The 20,323-nt window shown below is 42.9% G+C and overlaps 1 protein-coding gene across 20 annotated transcripts in view; it reads right to left on the reverse strand.

The window, feature by feature from the left end:
• The window catches only part of ppfibp2b (PPFIA binding protein 2b), a 98,357-nt gene that overhangs the window by 25,393 nt on the left and 52,641 nt on the right, over positions 1-20,323 (reverse strand). For 18 of the 20 annotated variants that reach the window (XM_070550549.1, XM_070550548.1, XM_054733412.2 and 15 more), the window contains 3 exons: positions 15,914-16,000; positions 13,617-13,730; positions 3,965-4,114 (listed from right to left, as the gene is read on the reverse strand). In XM_070550549.1, the coding sequence (XP_070406650.1) occupies positions 3,965-4,114; positions 13,617-13,730; positions 15,914-16,000 (351 nt within the window). Of the gene's footprint in view, positions 1-3,964; positions 4,115-13,616; positions 13,731-13,929; positions 14,312-14,353; positions 14,724-15,913; positions 16,001-20,323 lie in introns of those variants that run through there. The other 2 variants (XM_070550557.1, XM_054733421.2) reach the window with 2 other exon arrangements.

Here is a 20,323-nt window from a genome sequence, read left to right on the forward strand (position 1 = left end):
TACAAAGAGTAAGCTAAGAAAAGCACAAAGACAAGCTGGACAAGGCTGGAAAGAAACAACGTCCTCGGTGCGACGGGTTCTACCTCTACTGGAGCAGAAACTCGTCTTTAGGAGGACGCAGCACGCTGCTTTTCACTTAAAGTAATGACATCATCCAGACGTGATTTAAAAGACACTGCTGCGAATCTTAAGGGTTCCTGCAGATTAAAGATGCACTGTTACGTCCTTAAAGAGCAAGTCACCCCCCAAACCAACTTATTTTTCTGATAAACTATATAAATGCGTGTCTAATCGTGCTGCAGACACGTGTAGTCAATAGTTTTGCACTTTAGTGCATTTTAGTTAAAATTTTAATTTTCTGCCTAAAACTGTCAGTGTTGTGCCGTTGTCAGGTAAAAACTCTGCAATGCATTTGCATTGGCTAAGAGGTACCCTAGAACCTTAGCTGGTACCATATGATGTCACAATGTTGTTGTGAGCCGTGTGTGTGTGTGTGTGTTTGTTAGCGGCTCCGCCCTCTCGGTCTGCTAGGCAACAGCATTTGTTGCATTTTTCAAACAGGAAGTGGGAGTGGAGTAAAGCCGGGCGTACACTGTGCGACTTGTTCACTTTTTTGATCCGGTTTTCCACTCGTGCGAGAATCCACAAGATCGGGGCGAGTTTTGCGCCGAGCGTCGTGTAGTGTACAGGGGGTTACGAGAGGCGATTAACACCACGTGACCAGCTACCGATCAGCAATCGTGAGCTCGCACGGACTTCTGGCGTGTTTAATATTTCACTCGTCCCTCGTGAGGGTATCGCACTGTTGAAGCGGCGCTGCGAGCAGCTGCGACCCAAAAAGTACCAGAACCGCTCACGGCGCATGCGCAATCCTGCATCAACACCGCTCGCCCGCTATTTCCCTAATAACACACGTTGTTCATTTTTGTTTCTACACGTTTTTTTACTCACAAAGATTGTCTAGAAAGCGTGTTTGTCGTGTTCATGTCAAATTAAGCTGATCACAAAACACAGATTTGCTTTCTTTATTTCGTTTTCCTCATCCAACCCCCATAAATCCCTGTGTGTCCTCCTGCAGCACTCCCGAAGGACAACAGGCAAGACAAGACAAAAAAGTCTGACGTGTTGTGTAAAAACTGCTATTTTTAGCATATTTTTGGTCCGACGTGTTGCTACCAGACGTACAGTGTGAGCACATGACTCGTGAGATCTGCCCTGTCAGGAAGTCGTACAGTTTGAGCTGAAGCTGAGTGCTACGAGTGAAAAAGTCGCACAGTGTCCGCCCACCTTAACACTCTGGTGGGGGGGTGACTTGCTCTTTAATGAAAATAGAAATGAGCAACAGTTCTTAAAGGTTTCATCCTTTCATGACAAATAATGCAGAAAATAAGTCTTAAGGACACTTTTAACTAATCTACCCTTTGATTCTTTTTAAGGAGGAATTTTTTCGATGTCTGAGGAAACGTTTCTGTGTCAGCTGTTTGTTGTTGAAACCATCTGCAGAGGCCGTCTGATGCGTCCTGGCTTGTTTCAGAGCATCAGCGCTGACTTTTCCATCTCAGAAACATTTCATCAGCTCTGCAGATTTCTCATGAAGGGGACGTTTTGTGTTTTTTACTTTGGCTCGTTGTCTGCGTGGCGGGAGTGAGGACAAAACGGGTGGATCCGTTATCGCCTGATAAGACCTTACAAGTCGCTGCTGTTAGATTTACACGTCATGTTGGCAAAGAGCTGTGGGAAAAGCTTTTGTGTGATTTACTGGTTGGTTTGGTGGGAAACCCTAACCGGTCAAACAACATCTGTAAGGAAAGTTTTGGTTAATCCAGTTTCAACAGAAAGTTTTTATCGTTTTACTCGGCAAAAACAAAACAAACAAACAAAAACAACAGGAAAACTTGTGAAGCAGATAAAAATTGGTTTTCCTATTTTGAAAATTTAAATCAATGTTTTACTTTAGAATTTTTTATCAATGTTGGTTTTGAGTTTGAGGTCCTACTAACCCAAAAGTAAGAATAAAAAAGCACATCAGAGGAAAGCTTGGCTCTCGGGAGGACATCTAAACACAAATCATGCATTTAAAAATAGATTTTTTTCTTTTCCAACCTGTGCAAAGTTATTATTCTCTTCTACTTAAACCATTTTGTTATTCTTTATAGACACTTGGTATTAGAGCTGGGCAATAAAAGCTGGGCAATAAATCGATAATTTATCGTTAGACATTTCTGACTCTTATTGTGGTAATTTTTCCCATGGCAATAAATTAGATAATACAAAAATGAAAAGATGTGTGTAAAGCCCGGGTCGTGCTTCTGTGTCTGCGTCAGGGCGGAGACACGCAACGCCGTTATCCGTCCTTGCGAGGGCTCTCCTGCAGGCTCGTAAGGACGGATGGAGTCGCGATCTCTTTTCTGAACATCCGTCCGTCGAGACGGAGAACGCAAGCTTGTGATTGGTCAGGGCACCGCTGTCGTCTACAGCGCCGCCATTGCGCCCTCAAAAACATAAAGAGAGCCGAGGATAACTAGCAGCAGATGCGGAGAAGCTTGAAGAATACCTCGTGAAAAAACTCTAACAATATGAACATTTAATTCCCCCGTGACTGGAGGAGTGAAAAGATCCGCAGCAAGCGTTTTATTTGTGGACGGAAATGACAGGAAACGTGGGTTTAGAGGTGGCGAGCGCATGAAGAGGTGGAGGAGGATGAGAGACAAATTTGTCTGTGTTAAAAAGTCTCTTATATACAAAAAACACAATATAAACACACTATCTTGGACTGATACATGACACGATACCACAGAACAGCGCTACGCCCTCTGCTGTCCTGGCGGGGAATTGCTTTGCAACACTCTCCAGGAGACGGAGAAGCATGAGGGCTAAACGTCTCCGTCCGTGCGTGTCTCTCCCTGTTGGAGCTGACGGAGAAGCATGACTCGGGCTTAAGTTGGTAACGTTCATGTCCCTTTAAGAAGCTGTAACACCTTGAGTCAACGTAACACACGTGACAGCCCCAACTAGTGGACAGCTTTTGCTTTGGCGCATACCCGTGGTTATCGGCCATGTATCGTTATCGAGGTGAAATCCTCAATATATCGTGATATTAATTTTAGGCCATGTCGCCCAGCCCTGCTTGGTATCGACTTTACTTTAAAACATTTTTGTTTCTTTGTTTAGGGCATTTACTTATTTTTATTGCATTTTAACTTTTGTAGTTTTGTTTCTGTTATTTACAGTCGACTAATCTGTAATTGCTAGATGTGTCTTAAATCACACCAAATACAGGTTTGGCTCCCAGGAGGTTAAAGTAAAATTATTATCGCTCTTCTGGAATCCGGCCAAGTCCTCCTTGTTTGGATAAGACCTGCAGAGTTTTAACTCCACAGCATTTATGGGTGACAGCATCCGCCACTTTGTTAAATCGTCACATGCCCTGGATTTGAGCCACTCATGTTAGCAGTTTACTGTCTAAATATGTAAAAGTTTTCTGTCCAGAGTTCCCGTTTCCTTCCCAAAGATCCCAGTGGGAATGATCCTGTGTTTGGGAAACTGTCTATTTTAGATGCGTTGAATGACTTGGACCAGAGCAATAGTCCCCTTCTGGCTCAGAGACAATAAAAACACTGAAGCCAGACTAATAACACACATCTACATGTACACGGCATGTCTGACGGGACTACGGGATCAGTTTGATTATTTTAGAAACATGTTTGTAGTTTGTGTTTGTGGATTATCGTGTTAAAGTTTAGCAATTATTCAACCAAAAAAAGGATGAATTCACATAAAAATGTCATGAGAAGAGATTTAAATCTCATTCTTTGTGCAGTAAGCCAGTTGAAATAATCTCTTAGGATCTCTTAAACATGTTAGGAATGCTAATCCCAAATGCATCACAAATCTTGAAAATAATAAAAGCTTTTATTTATTTTTTTTGCTAAAGTGAAAATCCTCCTCTTGGGTCATTCCCTACCTCAGCTTTGTTATTCTTGATGTCTGCAGGAACCTGGGGGAGGGTGTTGGTGTGCATCTCCTCCACACTGACCAGCCTCAGCTTCAAGTAGGACACTTCATCCATCAGGTCCAACTTCTGAGTCTCCAGAGACGTCCTGCTCCTCAGCTCCTGGGACAAAAAACACACACACACACACACGTGTGTGAATAAAGAAAAGCGACACCAGAGTTGTTTCACTGTCTGGAGAAATGATTTAAAATTAAGTTTTACACAAAAGAAAGAAGAGAGAAGCGAGATGTTGTTCCCACGCTGAGAGTAAAACCAGCAGGGGGTTCAGACCCCATGAAGCTAAATACACACACACACACACACACACACACACACACACACACACACACACACACACACACACACACACACACACACACACACACACACACACACACACACACACACACACACACACACACACACACACACACACACACACACACACACACACTCCAATAATACACTGCTGTGCTTCGTCAGTATGAGGGACAGAGAAAAGCACAACTTTTTCCTAACTTGCAACCAGTGATGCCAGTAACGCGTTACTCTAAAATAATGTCATTTCTTGGTAACGGCTAACCTAACGCGTTACTATCGCCATACTAGTAATCAAGACTGATCCTCATCTGTGCTCCAGACAAGCTGGTTCCCAAAGTCAGAGACTCTCTTGGTCAGCTCGCTTCCCACACCAAACCCTATGTCAGGAATCTTGGCGTGACCTTTGACCCAGCTCTCACCCTGGATTCAAATGTCAGTTCTCTTGTTGGCTCTTCCTTCTTCCATCTCAGGAACGTTGCTAAGCTGAGTCCCATTCTGTCCCGCTCTGAACTTGAGACAGTTCTCCACACCTTCATCTCCTCACGCTTACCCCTTCTTTCCACGGGAGCCGTCAGCAGCACGTTACTGCAGCAGCACGTCTTGCTCGCGTGAGCTGCTGCTTGGCCCTTCCCACGAGACGCGAAGCAGCAGGGGAGCAGCTTTCACCGACCGAGCACGAAGTCACACGAGTGACTTCGTCAGTAAACACAACAACAAGCAGGAGAAAACTACAACATGGTTTGTGTTTTATGTTCTGTCCGTTTTATAATCGCCAATACGGACCTGAAAAACAAAGGAGACCGCTAGCTAGGTGATAACTTCTCACGGGCCACACAGTTAGTAACTTTTTTTTTTAAAGTAAAGCATCCAAAGGCAGTACGTTTCTTTATTCTGAAAATCTCGTGAGCTTCGCTCCATTTCCGCATCCGATTTCCTGTCTTTCCTTCCCCAAAAATGTCGAACTTGACCCGTTTCAGAGGCGTCGCGCGTAGAAAATAGAACCGGCGCGTAAGGGCCGCGACATGCTGCTCCTGAGACGCGGCCGACTCGCGCTGCTGACGGCTCCGGTGGAAAGAAGGGCTTAGACTACTGTAACTCTCTTTTCACGTGTCTGAGCAGAACCTCCCTGAACCGTCTACAGGTGGTTCAGAACGCCTGTGCTCGGCTTCTGACCAAGTCCTCCAAACACACCCACATCACCCCGCTTCTCCTCCAGCTTCACTGGCTGCCAGTCAACTTCAGGGTTCATTTCAAGATCCTGGTTCTGGTCTATAGAGCCTTACATGGACAAGCACCATCTTACATTGGTGATCTTCTTAGTCCCTACACCCCCAGCAGGTCCCTGAGGTCCAGTGACCAAAGCCTACTGGTTGTGCAGCACCAGGCTAAAGACCAAAGGTGACAGATCATCTGCTGCTGTGGCCCCCAGACTCTGGACCTCTCTCCCCCTGAGCCTGAGATCAGTGGACTCAGTGGTCTCCTTTAAAAAGCAGCTGAAGACTCACTTGTTCAAGCTGGCTTTTGTATGACCTTCTTCACCTCTCTCTCTTTATTCTGCTCTCCCCACCTATTCCACCTTCCTCAGGATCCACTGGTTTCCCTCTTTCCTGTTCACTCTCTCTCTTTCTTAACATTTTTAATCACAATTCTCATTTTAAATATATTTTTAAACATTTTCTAAATGCTTTTTTATATTTTTACAGTTTTTGTTTTTGTGAAGCGCCTCGTGATTTTTATCTTGAGAGGCGCCATAGAAATGATTCTTCTTCTTCTTCTTCAAATTAAAGTTACTTGTCCAAGCCATTGTGCGTTATTTTGTCCTTTACTCTGCATAATTTCTGCTTAGGAAAATCCTGAGTAAAGGAAGAATAGCATGGCAGAGGAAGAGCCAAGATCAGCTTTGCATTACGCATTTACCCAATCAATGTGCACTTTCCTCGCACGAGGGAAGCAGTATACTGCTTTAACAAACAACAGAATGGCACCGCGATGCCATTTGTTAGAATATAACTCTCACTCATGGTGCAAAATCATATTACTGAATAACCCTAACCCAAACCCCAACAAAACACACAATGAAGAACATGAAACTGGAAAGCTGGCTACCCATAATGCACCTTGCCTGCTGCCTGTTCCGAAAGTTCCGCACTGCAGTGGTCTCTTCTTCTGTCTCGGGGCGTGACGTCACGTATGCGACAGGTCACGTGATGTTTTCGTCCTCACCTACCAAGCAGCGCCAGCTAGCGACGCACTACAGCGTGAGCAACAATGGCGGGAGGAGAGAGAGGTGCGTTTTCTAGCTGGAAATATAGTCCCTATTTAGAGTTTGTGTCAGCTAAAGATGAAAATATTAAGGTTGGTTGTACACTCTGTGCGTTTTATTTTTTATGAATATTATTTATTTAAGTGAGGTCAAAAAAAGACTGTTTTTATTTTATTTTTATACAAACATGCAGCATGTCAGGCAATAGGTTATAAGTTCAACTTAAAATGTAAGAAGACACGTTGTTGACATTACTGTTAAAAAGCATTTGCAATAAAATGAGTGTTGGCAAAACCAGTTGTAGTTTTTATGTTGAGGCAGAGGCTGCACAGTGGCACAGTGGTTAGAGCTGTTGCCTTGTAGCAAGAAGGTCCTGGGTTCGCTTCCCGGCCTGGGAACTTTCTGCATGGAGTTAGCATGTTCTCCCTGTGCGTGCGTGGGTTCTCTCCGGGTACTCCGGCTTCCTCCCACAGTCCAAAAACATGACTGTTAGGTTAATTGGTCTGTCCAAATTGTCCTTAGGTGTGTGTGTGTGTGTGTGTGTGTGTGTGTGTGTGCATGATTGTTTGTCCTGTGTTGTGTTGCCCTGCGATGGACTGGCTCTCTGTCCAGGGTGTACCCCGCCTGATTGCCCGTTGACCGCTGGAGATAGGCACCTGCAACCTTCCGATTACACGGTGAGCACTTAACTCCTGTGCCACTGTCGCCCAAGGAAGTGGGAGTGGAGTAGAATAGAATAGAATAGAATAGAATGCCTTTATTGTCACTATACAGGTGTAAAGTGAGATACAGAGCATCTCCTACTCAGTGTAACACAAACATACTGGGGGGGGGGGGGGCACACTTCTGCAGTGCTATGGACAGTAAGTGTTATATACAAATTATTGCACAGTATTGTTACAGTTCTACAGCGCTATTTACATATGGGCAGTAATGTTATGTATATACAATTATATACAATTGTATATACCGACTGGCTGGGGGGGGGGGGGGGGGGGGGGGGCTTGGGGAGAAATTATGACACGTCTCACCTTTCGCCTCATTGATACACGGAATTTACAGAATCATTTTAAATTTTAATTGGGGAAGACTGCAGGAGGGAGCGGTAAAATACAGGGGGTCCCCAGCAAAAACAAGAAACTACGAGAGTAAGACTCTGAAAGTGGGTGACTTGCTCTTAAAATCAGATTTACCTAAAAAATGTAGAAGATGCACATCTAATCATCACTTTGAGGGTTTCATTAAAAACTGTCCAGCATCTCCATGATATTTTGTTTTCTAAACACAGAAATAATAAAAAATAGATTTAAAGGCTCTTTGACCAACAGATGGATGTTGTTGCACCCCAAATGGAAACATCACATGATGAAGAAACAAAGACAGTTGAAACCCCATAAAATCACTCCAGCTCGACTGACACGCACGCACACACACACACACGTGCACGCACACACACACGCGCACACACACACACGCACACACACACACAAAATCTGCTTTATTATGGCAGCTGACTGTCAGTTTGCTATCTAACACCAACATCACGTCACAGAGGGTTAAGCTCCCATCTTAGGAGGTAATTTATCGAGTCTCAGCTGCTCGACGTTTGCGTCCTCTGAGAGCAACGTGTTCTAGTCTGTTTTGGATCATAAACGCATCAATCAAAACCTAACTGAAACAAATCTGACATGTAAGGGTTTAAATCTGTAATCTAAAGTATTGTTTAAGCTCTTTTTCGTTAAACATCTGATTCTGAATCTTATAAAGCAGAAAACAAAACGTGAAAATTTGTTAAATTTAGAATTTAATCCGTAGTTCATTTGAGGTTTCAGGTGTTTTTATTCATCCGAGTAAAAAAATAATGTAAATCAATAATTATATTAGAAAATTAATATTAAGCTAAAAAATATTTTAGGCTACTATTTAAATTTTATTGGAAAATCTGAACATAATACATTCTAATTTTGGTTTTCTTTGTGTGTTTTAAGCAGATTTAGAGTAAAACACACTACCAACATGAAAGTTAGTGGGATTAAATGGTCACATATTTAAATGACTGGATTTCCATAACCTTTGAATAACGAAAACTGTTATCTACACCAGTTTTTCTCATGGGTGTGTGTGTGTGTGTGTTCTGGCACCAGTTTGATGTCATAACGCTGTAATTCTGTTCAAAGGTCTCAGTGAGGAAATGCAGTGTGACTCAGTGTGGGTGGAACGCCTTTGGCCCGACGACATGAGCTCTGCGAATTAATGAGTTTTATGTGAGTTAAGTCAGTCCTGAAGCAACAACACTTTAATACGACAAGACAGGATGATTTTGTTCATTTTAATTCTGTCAAACTCACATTAAGTTTGTGTTAGCTCTCTTTCTAATTAAAGCTTAAATCTGCAAGTCTACACCTGCACAGTATTGATCAGTTACAGATATTTTGATGTTTGGGGGCTGAATCCTAAAGCCAGGTGGCAAAAAGAGAATTTCCAAGGAGGTTTTCCAGGATGTTGGTAAGGGATTTTAAATTCCTGGCGTGAGTTGTGGGGGGATAAAAATGGGAGAGAAAAACTGCAGAAATTAAGATATAATTTAGAGTTAAAGAGCAAGTCACCCACAAATCAACTTATCTTTTCTGATAAACTATATAAATGTGTGTCTAATCGTGCTGCAGACACATGTAGTCAATAGTTTTGCACTTTAGTACGTTTTAGTTAAAATTTTAATTTTCTGCCTAAAACTGTCAGTGTTGTGCCGTTGTCAGGTAAAAACTCTGCACTGCATTTGAATTTAAATCTGCCATCGCTATTGGCTAAGAGGTACCCTAGAACGTTAGCTGGTACCATATGATGTCACAATGTTGTTGTGAGCCTGTGTGTGTGTGTGTGTGTGTGTGTGTGTGTGTGTGTGTGTGTGTGTGTGTGTGTATTTGTTAGCGGCTCCGCCCTCTCAGTCTGCTAGGCAACAGCATTTGTTGCATTTTTCAAACAGGAAGTGGGAGTTGAGCAATACTCTGGTAGGGGGAGCAGTGTATCCCCTAGGAATTTTTCCAGCTGTGGTGGTGGGGCCAGCCGGAAGGGGGTGGGGGTGGGGGGCGCTTGGGGAGAAATTATGACACGTCTCACCTTTCACCTCATTGATACACAGAATTTACAGAATCATTTTAAATGTTAATAGGGGAAGATTGCAGGAGGGAGCGGTAAAATACAGGGGGTCCCCAGCAAAAACAAGAAACGTTACGAGTCTGATGAAACCCGCTGGTTTTCCATCAGGCAGTCACGGGGCAGCTCCAACGACCCAGTGGCTGTGCTGGGTCAATGTTATCGAGCTCTTTCCGGCTCTGCCGTGAACGAGCCGAGGCGATGTTGTGCTCTGCTTAAGAAGAGGTGTTATTTTCCCGCTTCAGAAGAAGCGTCCAACGTGTTTTTACGCTTTCTCCGAGACATGTCACATCGCTAAGTTGCTAGCGCCGCGCGCTAACACGTCAATAGTGCAGCGTAGCCTGCTGGAGGTTTTAAGGGTTCAGATGAAAACACCCGACCTCTCAGGCTGCTCACGCATCGATCTTAAGTTGTCGCTGTTGCGCTCACGCCGTAATACAGGATTAGACGCGGTTAAAGTCAGACATGAAAAAATTAATTTTACATGAATAAGTGATGCTTAGCCTGGTGGGGGAAGGAGAACCTGGCCTAATAAGCACTGGAGGAAACCCTGTCAAGATCGTCAACACTCATTTATCTTAATGCTGCTGAAACATGTAAACCAAAAAGCGTTATATCCACCGATACCTTTCTAATTTTAAACTCAGTAACTTATGCTATAACTTCACCTCGCCCTGCCTGCTCCTCCTTGTTGCCCACCGGCTGTGATCACAAGCGATAACATAGTAGTTCCCGCTGCTTCTTCGGGAAACAGCGCCAAAAAAAAAAAAAACTTGGGATCTTGTAAGCGTGGCGGTGGGATTTCAGCCGTGGCGGGCCGCCACGGCTACGCCTATGTAAGGTAAACCCTGGGGTGACTTGCTCTTTAATTACAAGCAGTGAGCACTATTTGTTTTCAATCATGCCATGTGCCTCAAGCATCCCAGTAGTAAATAAAATGTGTCCCAACATACCAGTTTGGTGTAATGTGAACAGAGATTTTACATGATTTTTCCCAGATCCGTGTCTAACTAGTCGCAGCTCCGTGAGATGCTGGAGAAACTCGCCTTGTTAATTTTAAAGTTTCAGGAATGTCACAAGAACATCTGGAAAGTTGTCATTTTAAGAGTGGAATCTGCAGCATTTAGCAGGTATGAGCAGGTAATCCTCATGCTTCCTTATTTACACCCTGCTAGAGGAGAAGAAACGCTTTAGATCCTAGAGACATGAAAGAATACCTCACAACTTCTATCTGACTCCGCCATCTTCACCCCTCAATCAGCAGCCACCGAAGGGCGTTTGCACCGACGCAAATAAAAACTAAAGACTGTGCGATTCTGAGGTTTTGCATTGAATACAAAAAAGATTTAGGCAGAAATTAACCAATTGTGTAAAAAAATCTATATAAAATATAGTCTTAACCCTTTGATGCATGAATTATGAAATCTTCAACCATGATTTTTTAAACAATTTTTCATTCATCTTTAGGTGTGAATGAAACAAATTTCATATTTACATATTTTTTGTAACATTTAATTTACAAATAATTTATTACATGTCCACCTCAGTGGACAGCGTGCATTCTGAACATGAAATATGTTGGCTTGAATTACTGAAGTCCAAATAGAGGGGCTCAAATGCAATAAAGTCTTAAACAGCTGTGCTTAACAGCAAAAATAAATAAATAACAATTTTGAGTACCTGTCCACTGTAGTGACCATTATGCATCAAAGGGTTAATGTGACAGGTTTTTACGTTTCTAATTTAAAAAGACAAAATAAAGATTATGTGCAATTCGTCTACATTTTTATGTAAGCACAGTGAAAGCCAACGGTGCCGGTGGGGCTTTAATTTTGGAGCTGGGACCTTCTTTACGCTCCACGATGACTACAAGAAGAACAAAGAGCCATTTGAGGAGCCGAAACAGAAGCCTGATTCTGTGGCAGTCAGTGTCCTGGTCTTGTTACCCTCAGCCCGGCAGAAATCATGAGTTTGCTTCAGCGATGACGTCAAGAGAAACAAGTGGGACCGTTAAAGGGGATTTTGTCCAAGAGTTGGACCATTCTTATTCGCCAAAAGAACTTATGAAATTAGCAGTCATTCATTTGTCCTTCTTTATTCTGTCTTGGGGTCGAGAATAAACATCTCTTTAAATAATCTGGGCTGAAAGAGAAATTCGGAACGTTTGTATTTCCTAACTTGCTGACACAAGAGTTAGTCACTTCCTGTTGTTCAAACTCAAAAGCTGCAGACACAGACGAACGTAAAGTGTCATTTAAATCCCAGTAATAAGAGGAAAGAAATTCTAGTTAAACACCACGTAACGCTGTTAAATCTACTGTGTTGATATCGACATCTTTAGCTCACTTGTTACACTTTACCTTTAACTCACCATCAGTCTAAAAATAACAGATTGTTAGTTTGCTTTGCAGAAGTAAAATAAAATAAAAATATAAAAAGTATACTTATATATATATATATGTATACATATATATCTATATATCTATGCATGTATATATATACATATATATGTATATATATGTATATATATATATACATATATATATGTATATATATATATATATATATATACATATATATACACACATACATATATATATATATATGTGTGTGTGTGTGTGTGTGTGTGTGTATATGTGTGTATACATATATGTATATATATATACATATATACACACATATATATATGTGTATATATGTATATATATACATATATGTATACACACATATATACACACATATATGTATAGATAGATGATAGAATGATGGATGGATGGATGGATAGATAGATAGATAGATAGATAGATAGATAGATAGATAGATAGATAGATAGATAGATAGATAGATAGATAGATAGATAGATAGATGATAGATAGATGATGGATAGATAGATAGATAGATAGATAGATAGATAGATAGATAGATAGATAGATAGATAGATAGATAGATAGATAGATAGATAGATAGATAGATAGATAGATAGATAGATAGATAGATAGATAGATAGATAGATAGATAGATAGATAGATAGATAGATAGATAGATAGACAGGGAGCGTCTCAGATGCGGCGCAGCATCTCTGCCATCCTCCTCACTGGACATGAAAAATCACAATATCCCTTGAGGCTTCAAAGGTCAATGTTTTTTATGCCAAGAAGAAGAAGGAGATTGCAATCTACATAGGTAAGAAATTGCATATCTGCAATCGTCTTTTATTTTGAAAGTCACTGGACGTTTTACACTGAAACCGTGTGTGATTTCCTGTCTGGCCCTGTGTTAGCTGTAGAAATTGATGCATCCCAGAATCGGTTCACGACAAAAATAGAACCCAGTCCCTCTTTGAGCACCACGGCGAGACAAGCCGCTCTCGGGACGCACCTGAAAAGTTCTGCGCCGGTTTGGGTCGTCCCTATAGACTATAATGGATTCTATTTGAAGCGGCGACGCAGATTCTTCCCGTGTGGATTTGGGGTAAACCTTCATGCAGATGAAATGTGAATGACTGGATGATCAAAATTCCGATTTGAGATGTCACGAGTGCAGGTCAGCTGGGTTTAGAGGATGAAGACTGATGAATGTTCTTGTGATTGTGATCTTGTGAGAGGCCAGCTACTCTGAGAGGAATGCGAGTAAACAAAGCGGTGCCGGGCCCACATGCAGCCCAGACACCACCGGGGGTGGGGGGGGGGGGTGGGGGGGGGGGTGAATGCATCAGTAACTCTGTTCAGCTGAAATATTCCAGCGATGCTCTTCATGGAGGCATTTTTGACATTTTTAACAAACAAAAACACACTATGACACATTTTAAACAGAAAGAAACATAAAAAGTGCAGGAAATTTACAAAAGAGTAAACAACTGAACCTTTTTGGTTTTTAATGTTTTACCTGTTGCAGCATTTCCTCTGTGGAGGCCAGCTTCTGTCGGTGCTCCTCCAAAGAAGACTCCAAATCTCTGATCTTTTCCCCCTGCGCCTCCACCTGGTCGGTCAGAACGCTCACCTGGTGGGTGACAAAGACTTTAGCACAGCAAGTCTCAGGTGTTGCAGCTTCAGACCCACAGCAGACATCGGGAATATTGTCAGTTGAAAGATGCAAACGTTGCTAAAAAGGCGACGTGCCACATTTATAAAGTGTATGCTAAATGCACGACCCAGAAGCTGAGTGCAGATGAAGAGAAAACCACAAAAATCAAACGTACTCCACATTCTTCACGGAATACCTCAGCCGCTCGGCTCCACGGCAGCCTGTCACGCAGGAATGCCTCTTTCATTCACTATAATCTTCCTGACAACACGTTCACCTCATGCCAAACACACTCGTGCTCATCTCGTTCTAGTCTGTGCCAAATTCATCTGACAACAGCTGATTCTCCGACACTCTGCTGTTTTATGAACCCCGGAGTCATGTCCCGTCTCACGGTGCGTACAGTGAAACCAGCTGCCAAGTTTGGTTTTCTTTTTGCTTCAGTGTGCATCAAAATCCAGATTATAATCCATCCAACCCTTTGTTTTACCTGACAGACAAGTAAATACATTAAAAATGTGTCAAACGTTACATCCAGAGCTCCTACAGCTGAAGAGCATGGCTCTGACAAGAGTCAAAGCAGACAGGAAGTTTCTTACCTCCTCTGAGCCCAGAGAGTAGAGAGTTCAGGGCAGGACAACAGGGAAGTGAACCCGCAACCACATGGTGTGTGTCCGTTAACACAAAGACACACCAACACTGAAACCAGACAACACCTCTCACACTCCCGAAACAGAGGCAGGTAAAGAGAAAGCACAATGGAAAAGGGACAAACCAACAACGACCAATTACAACCCTCCGTCAAGGGTTGGAGGCCCCGGTCACACCTGGCTGTCAACCAATCAGAGCTGTCGGATGAGGAATGTGTAATAAGTAGGTGTGTATGTGTGTGAGAGAGGTGGTGGCAAGGAATGAGATGTGGACTTTAGATAGCTTTGTGAGCCGGGGGGTCGTTCATGCGGGTGTGTGCATTTAAAAGGACATAGACTCAAAGAGTTTATCACGCACACACACACACACACATATACACATGCACGCGCGCGCGCACGCACGCACACACACACACACACACATATATACACACTCACTCACTCACACACACACACACACACACACATATACACATGCACGCGCGCGCGCACACACACACATATACACACACACACATATATACACACTCACTCACACACACACACACACACACACACACACACACACACACACATACACACTCACTCACAAACACACACACACACACACACATATACTCACTCGCTCGCTCGCACACACGCACGCACGCACACACACACATATACACACACACACACACACACACACACATATATACACATATACACACTCACTCACAAACACACACACACACACATATACTCACTCGCACGCATGCACGCACGCACACACACACATGCACTCTCACACACACACACACACACATATACACACTTACTCACAAACACACACACACACACACATATACTCACTCGCTCGCACGCACGCACGCACACACACTCGCACGCACACACACTCGCACGCACACACACACACACACACACACACACACACACACATATATACACATAAACACACTCACTCACAAACACACACACACACACATACTCACTCGCTCGCTCGCACGCACGCACGCACGCACGCACACACACACACACACACACACACACAGCTAATTAAACATGAGGAATTGTGGAAATCATGGCTGCCTGAAGCGGTTATTAAAACGGATCCGGGAGCACAGAGAACCTGTTGACATCACGACGAGACGTATAATCATCTTCAACTTTCAGCTCGACAGGCCTTGGTGTTCACCGCTGCTGTAAAAGCCGTCTGCGAGCTCAGGTACGCACGGCTCTGGAGCTCTGAAGGTGTTCAGGCACGTTCCAGAAAACCCCTCAAAACATCTAAAACTCTGCTTACAGACCACAGAAGCTCCTCAATCACACCAAAACAAAAACAAGTGCCATGTTTTGATTCTGATCCCCGGTAGTGACTGCCCCTGTGAAGATCTAGAAGGAAAACCAAATACTAAAACTGAAGTCATAAGATAAATAAAACCATTATTTCTTTTCAAATCCAGAAAAAACAAGCTGTGAAATTAAAGACTGAAACAATAATAATCTGACCTGCAGCACCAGAGACTCCTTGTCTCCTTCTAGTCGAAGCAGTCGCTCCTGGTAGGTCTCATTGCTGGCTGGAGAACAGAGGCTCACCTGGACAAACACACGAGGAAAGGAAGGTATGAGGTGACTGTAAACATCTACGTCAACATGCACTTTACCGTTAATCTACAAAACTAACACGGCTGCACCGACTCGAGTTAAATCTAATTAATCCAAAGCGTTTGGTATAAAGCTAAAGGGAGTTGGTATCTTCCACTGCCTACAAAGCACCTGAACACACTGTTTACACCAAATCTGATGACTATTGCATCAACATCTACAGCTGAAAAGTAAAAAAACCTGAAATATCCTGTTTATGGGCGCCCCCACGTGTATTTTTAGAACCAAAGTCACCTGCACACAGTAAAGGTTTTATCGTCTAACAGAATACACGAATCAGGTGTCACACCTGGAACAAACAGGTGTATTTTAATTTTCAACATGGAAACCATCACATTATTTTCTTCAGAAGAGGCGGGGCTTAAAACTTATGTTGCAGCAAGCCACTAGGGGAGCTGTTGTGAATTTATTTTTTCCACCTTTTGGTCATTGCTTCGTTCCTATGCACAGGTTTTATTTCCTGTAATTTGATGACATCAGCTTGAAATACATATCTGCTTTAACAAAAAATGAAAAACATAAGCTTCATTCTTAAGATATTTATTGGATAAGATACTTATTGGAAACTAATTGTGTATTTTTCTCTTTTTTTATACAAAGTCTTCTATTTTTAAATTTAAATCTTAAAAAGGTGCACTTGGCATTTGTGCTTGTTTTAAGCGCCCCCTAGTGTCAATCATTAATTATCTGTAGTCAAACTCGCTGTGCGGTCGTCTTTTTAACAGCTTAATCTAACTGCTGGAGGCTCCCCAGCCTTCAGTAGTGTCTACAGGCGTGATTCATCACTAAATCAAACAAATCAGCTGTGTTCACGATCTAAAACGTGCAAAAGACACGCGGTCTCAGTGCCATTTTATTAACTTTGTAAAACGGTCATTTTAGCACATACTGGCTCAAGAAAACGATTTAAAAACATGAAAAAGTTGCATAGCATGGCTTTAAGATTAAGACTCATCTATAAGAGGGCTCTGCAGGAATGCTCTGCATCTCGTGGGGAGTAAGAAAATCCAAGTTGCATCTTTTAGCCACTTATTAAAATACAAAAAATAATATTGTCTACAAATTCGAATGGATATATTTTCATTACTTTTGCAAGAAAATGTCACTTGTCATTCAAATTAGGGGGAAAAATAACTGTACAAGAAAAAAGGTCAGCCAAAAAAAGAGACCCTTTTTAATATGTTTGAACAGATTTTAGATGAACATTTGCTGTGCAGAAAGAGTTTAGCTCTGCTGATCTTTTTAAAGGCCTCCCACCTTCACACAAACTCAGCTGAATCATGAATTCAGAATAATTATGCACAAGAGAAAACACCCCATTTTAGTTATTCTACCCCAAAATTACAAAGAATAAGCTGAATATTGCAATTGTTTCAGTTTAAGTGGTGAATGGCCTGTACTGGTATAGCGCCTTCTTACCCCGGCTTTCCACGGCAGCCGTCAGCAGCACGTTACTGCAGCAGCACGTCGTAGCTGCTGATAGGAACCGCTGTGGTCAACAGAACCTTATCCACTGGAGCCGTCAGCAGCGCGAGTCGGCCGCGTCTCAGGAGCAGCATGTCGCGGGCCTTACGCGCCGGTTCTATTTTCTACGCGCGACGCCTCTGAAACGAGTCAAGTTCGACATTTTTGGGGAAGGAAAGACAGGAAATCGGACGCGGAAATGGAGAGAAGCTCCCGAGATTTTCAGAATGAAGAACGTACTGCCTTCCGGTTGCTTTACTGTTAAAAAAAAGTTACTAACTGTGCGGCCCCGTGAGAAGTTATCACCTAGCTAGCGGTCTCCTTTGTTTTTCAGGTCCGTATTGGCGATTATAAAACGGACAGAACATAAAACACAAACCATGTTGTAGTTTTCTCCTGCTTGTTGTTGTGTTTACTGACGAAGTCACTCGTGTGACTTCGTGCTCGGTCGGTGAAAGCTGCTCCCCTGCTGCTTCGCGTCTCGTGGGAAGGGCCAAGCAGCAGCTTACGCGAGCAAGACGTGCTGCTGCAGTAACGTGCTGCTACGACCCCCCAAGGCGCTTCACAACACAATCAGTCATTCACCCATTCACATACAAATTAACACGCTGATGGTGATGAGCTATGATGAAGCTACAGCTGTCCTGGGGCGCACGGACAGAGGCGAGGCTGCCGAGCACAGGCGCCACCGGTCCCTCCGACCACCACCAGCAGGCAAGGCGGGTTACGTGTCTTGCCCAAGGACACAACAGCAGAATTCTCTGGTCGGAGCCGGGATTGAACCTGCAACCTTCCAATTACTGGACAACCCGCTCTACCTCCTGAGCTACTGCCGTCCCAGTTAATCTCTGCAGACTCCTTCTCTGGCCCATTAGGGTCTGTTGACTTCTGAACCAGCAGCTCACAGGATCGTTGCTTCTTTAATCACATGATGCAGACTTATGAAACACCATCTGACTCACTTTGTCGGGTAAAACCCCTCCACCGTCACGAAAGCTCGCAGCATAATTTTCACAAGACTGCCCCATTTTCATCTCTGACCTTTGAATGGAACAAAGTGCGTCCTGTATAAACAGATATGGAGATATTTTTGATGCCAAACAGGAGGAAATGGGACCTAATTATGGTGCATTTGAAGTGAATTCAGTGCAGATTCAAGAGTTGTTGCAGAAATTAAACAAGATGATGTTTTCAAAGCTGCAGATTTGCTCTGGATCAACAAAACACATAACTTGATTGTGTTGCAACAAAAAGGCGTAAATCTAAATGTAGAGACGTATATTTACATGCATTCTCTGAAAACTTGTTTGTTGCATTTAAAACCACAGAAGAATCACCCGGTGGAGCAGGAGTGTTGTGTCCTGCTTCCAGAAGCACAATCAAATAAGAAACTGGTGAAAACAATTAAACGTTAAGCAGGTAAAAAGGTCAAAGTTCAGTGCAGTTTCTGTGTTTCCCTCCATGCTTAAATTCAATTCAATTCAATTCAATTTTATTTATATAGCGCCAAATCACGACAAGAGTCGTCTCAAGGCACTTCACATAATAAACATTCCAATTCAGGTCAGTTCATTAAGCCAATCAGAAATAATGTTTCCTATATAAGGAACCCAGCAAATTGCATCAAGTCACTGACTAGTGTCAGTGACTTGATGCAATCCTCATACCAAGCAAGCATAAAGCGACAGTGGAGAGGAAAACTCCCTTTTAACAGGAAGAAACCTCCAGGTATTTGCAACTATAAGAAATTGCTGTTGTAGAAGAAATTTTACTTCTGTTTTAAAATAAATTAGAATAAAACAATTTATGCAGCATTCATCTGAAGAGCCTCGGTTTGGAGAAACATGTTAGTTTTGTCCCAGTGAGGTCCGTAACAAAGCCTTTTTAATCCTTCATGTTCACCATTTTACTCAGAAGGTCCAGTCAACCATGGAGGTCATGTTGAAGTGGGTCTGATACCAAAAGTTAATCAGTTGTAGAGGTCTGTCCAATGATTACTTTCGCAGTTTTTGATTAATATCCACCCAGTGGTTGATTAGATAGTTTGCATACTGACCAGGCTGACTCTAGCACCAGTCTGTGCTCGGAGTTCGTGTTGGTGATGGCTTACAGCTGCCATGACACCAAATCTGAGCTCAGTATCTGTAAGCCAGACTGAAGTATAACCATTTATTTGTGGTGGTGTGGTAGCGGCCATCTTTATTTGGGTTGACACCAAAAGTCCAATAAGCTTATTAACGTGTTATGACAAATGACCTGGGGTTAAGTGTCTTGCCCGAGGACACAACAGAATTCTCTGCCAGGATCAAACCTGCAACCTTCAGCTTACTGGACAACCCACTCTACCTCCTGAGCCACCGCTGTTCACGCTGCAGACCCATGCAAAATCATTACTGCCCGTCTTTCACCTCATGATGATCCATTACGAGGATGTTTACTAAGATACAAAAGCCTTTTATGTACATTTAACCCTGGAGGATGAACTTTGAGTCCTAGGGTGTTTCTCAATGCCAAGGAACCTTGTCTTGATGTCTTGGCCCCGCCCCGGTTGCCTAGGAGATACGTCATCGGGAGCCGCCAAGACGTGTTCCAATGTTCATGTTCTACCGAGGCGTGTGTTCTCCGTTTGTTAGCCGTTAAGCTAGCTGAGCAAGGACACATGGCAGGTGTCTTGTAGCCTAGCCTTGGTCAAAAATTACCCACAATACACCGCGGTATTTCCAAAAAGACAGCGGATCAGAAGCCGGCAGCTACTTCGGGGACAATTTTCAAGTTTAAAAGTAAGTCAAC

This window comes from Nothobranchius furzeri, chromosome 4 (assembly GCF_043380555.1).
Source record: "Nothobranchius furzeri strain GRZ-AD chromosome 4, NfurGRZ-RIMD1, whole genome shotgun sequence".
In the NCBI taxonomy this organism is placed as follows: domain Eukaryota; kingdom Metazoa; phylum Chordata; class Actinopteri; order Cyprinodontiformes; family Nothobranchiidae; genus Nothobranchius; species Nothobranchius furzeri.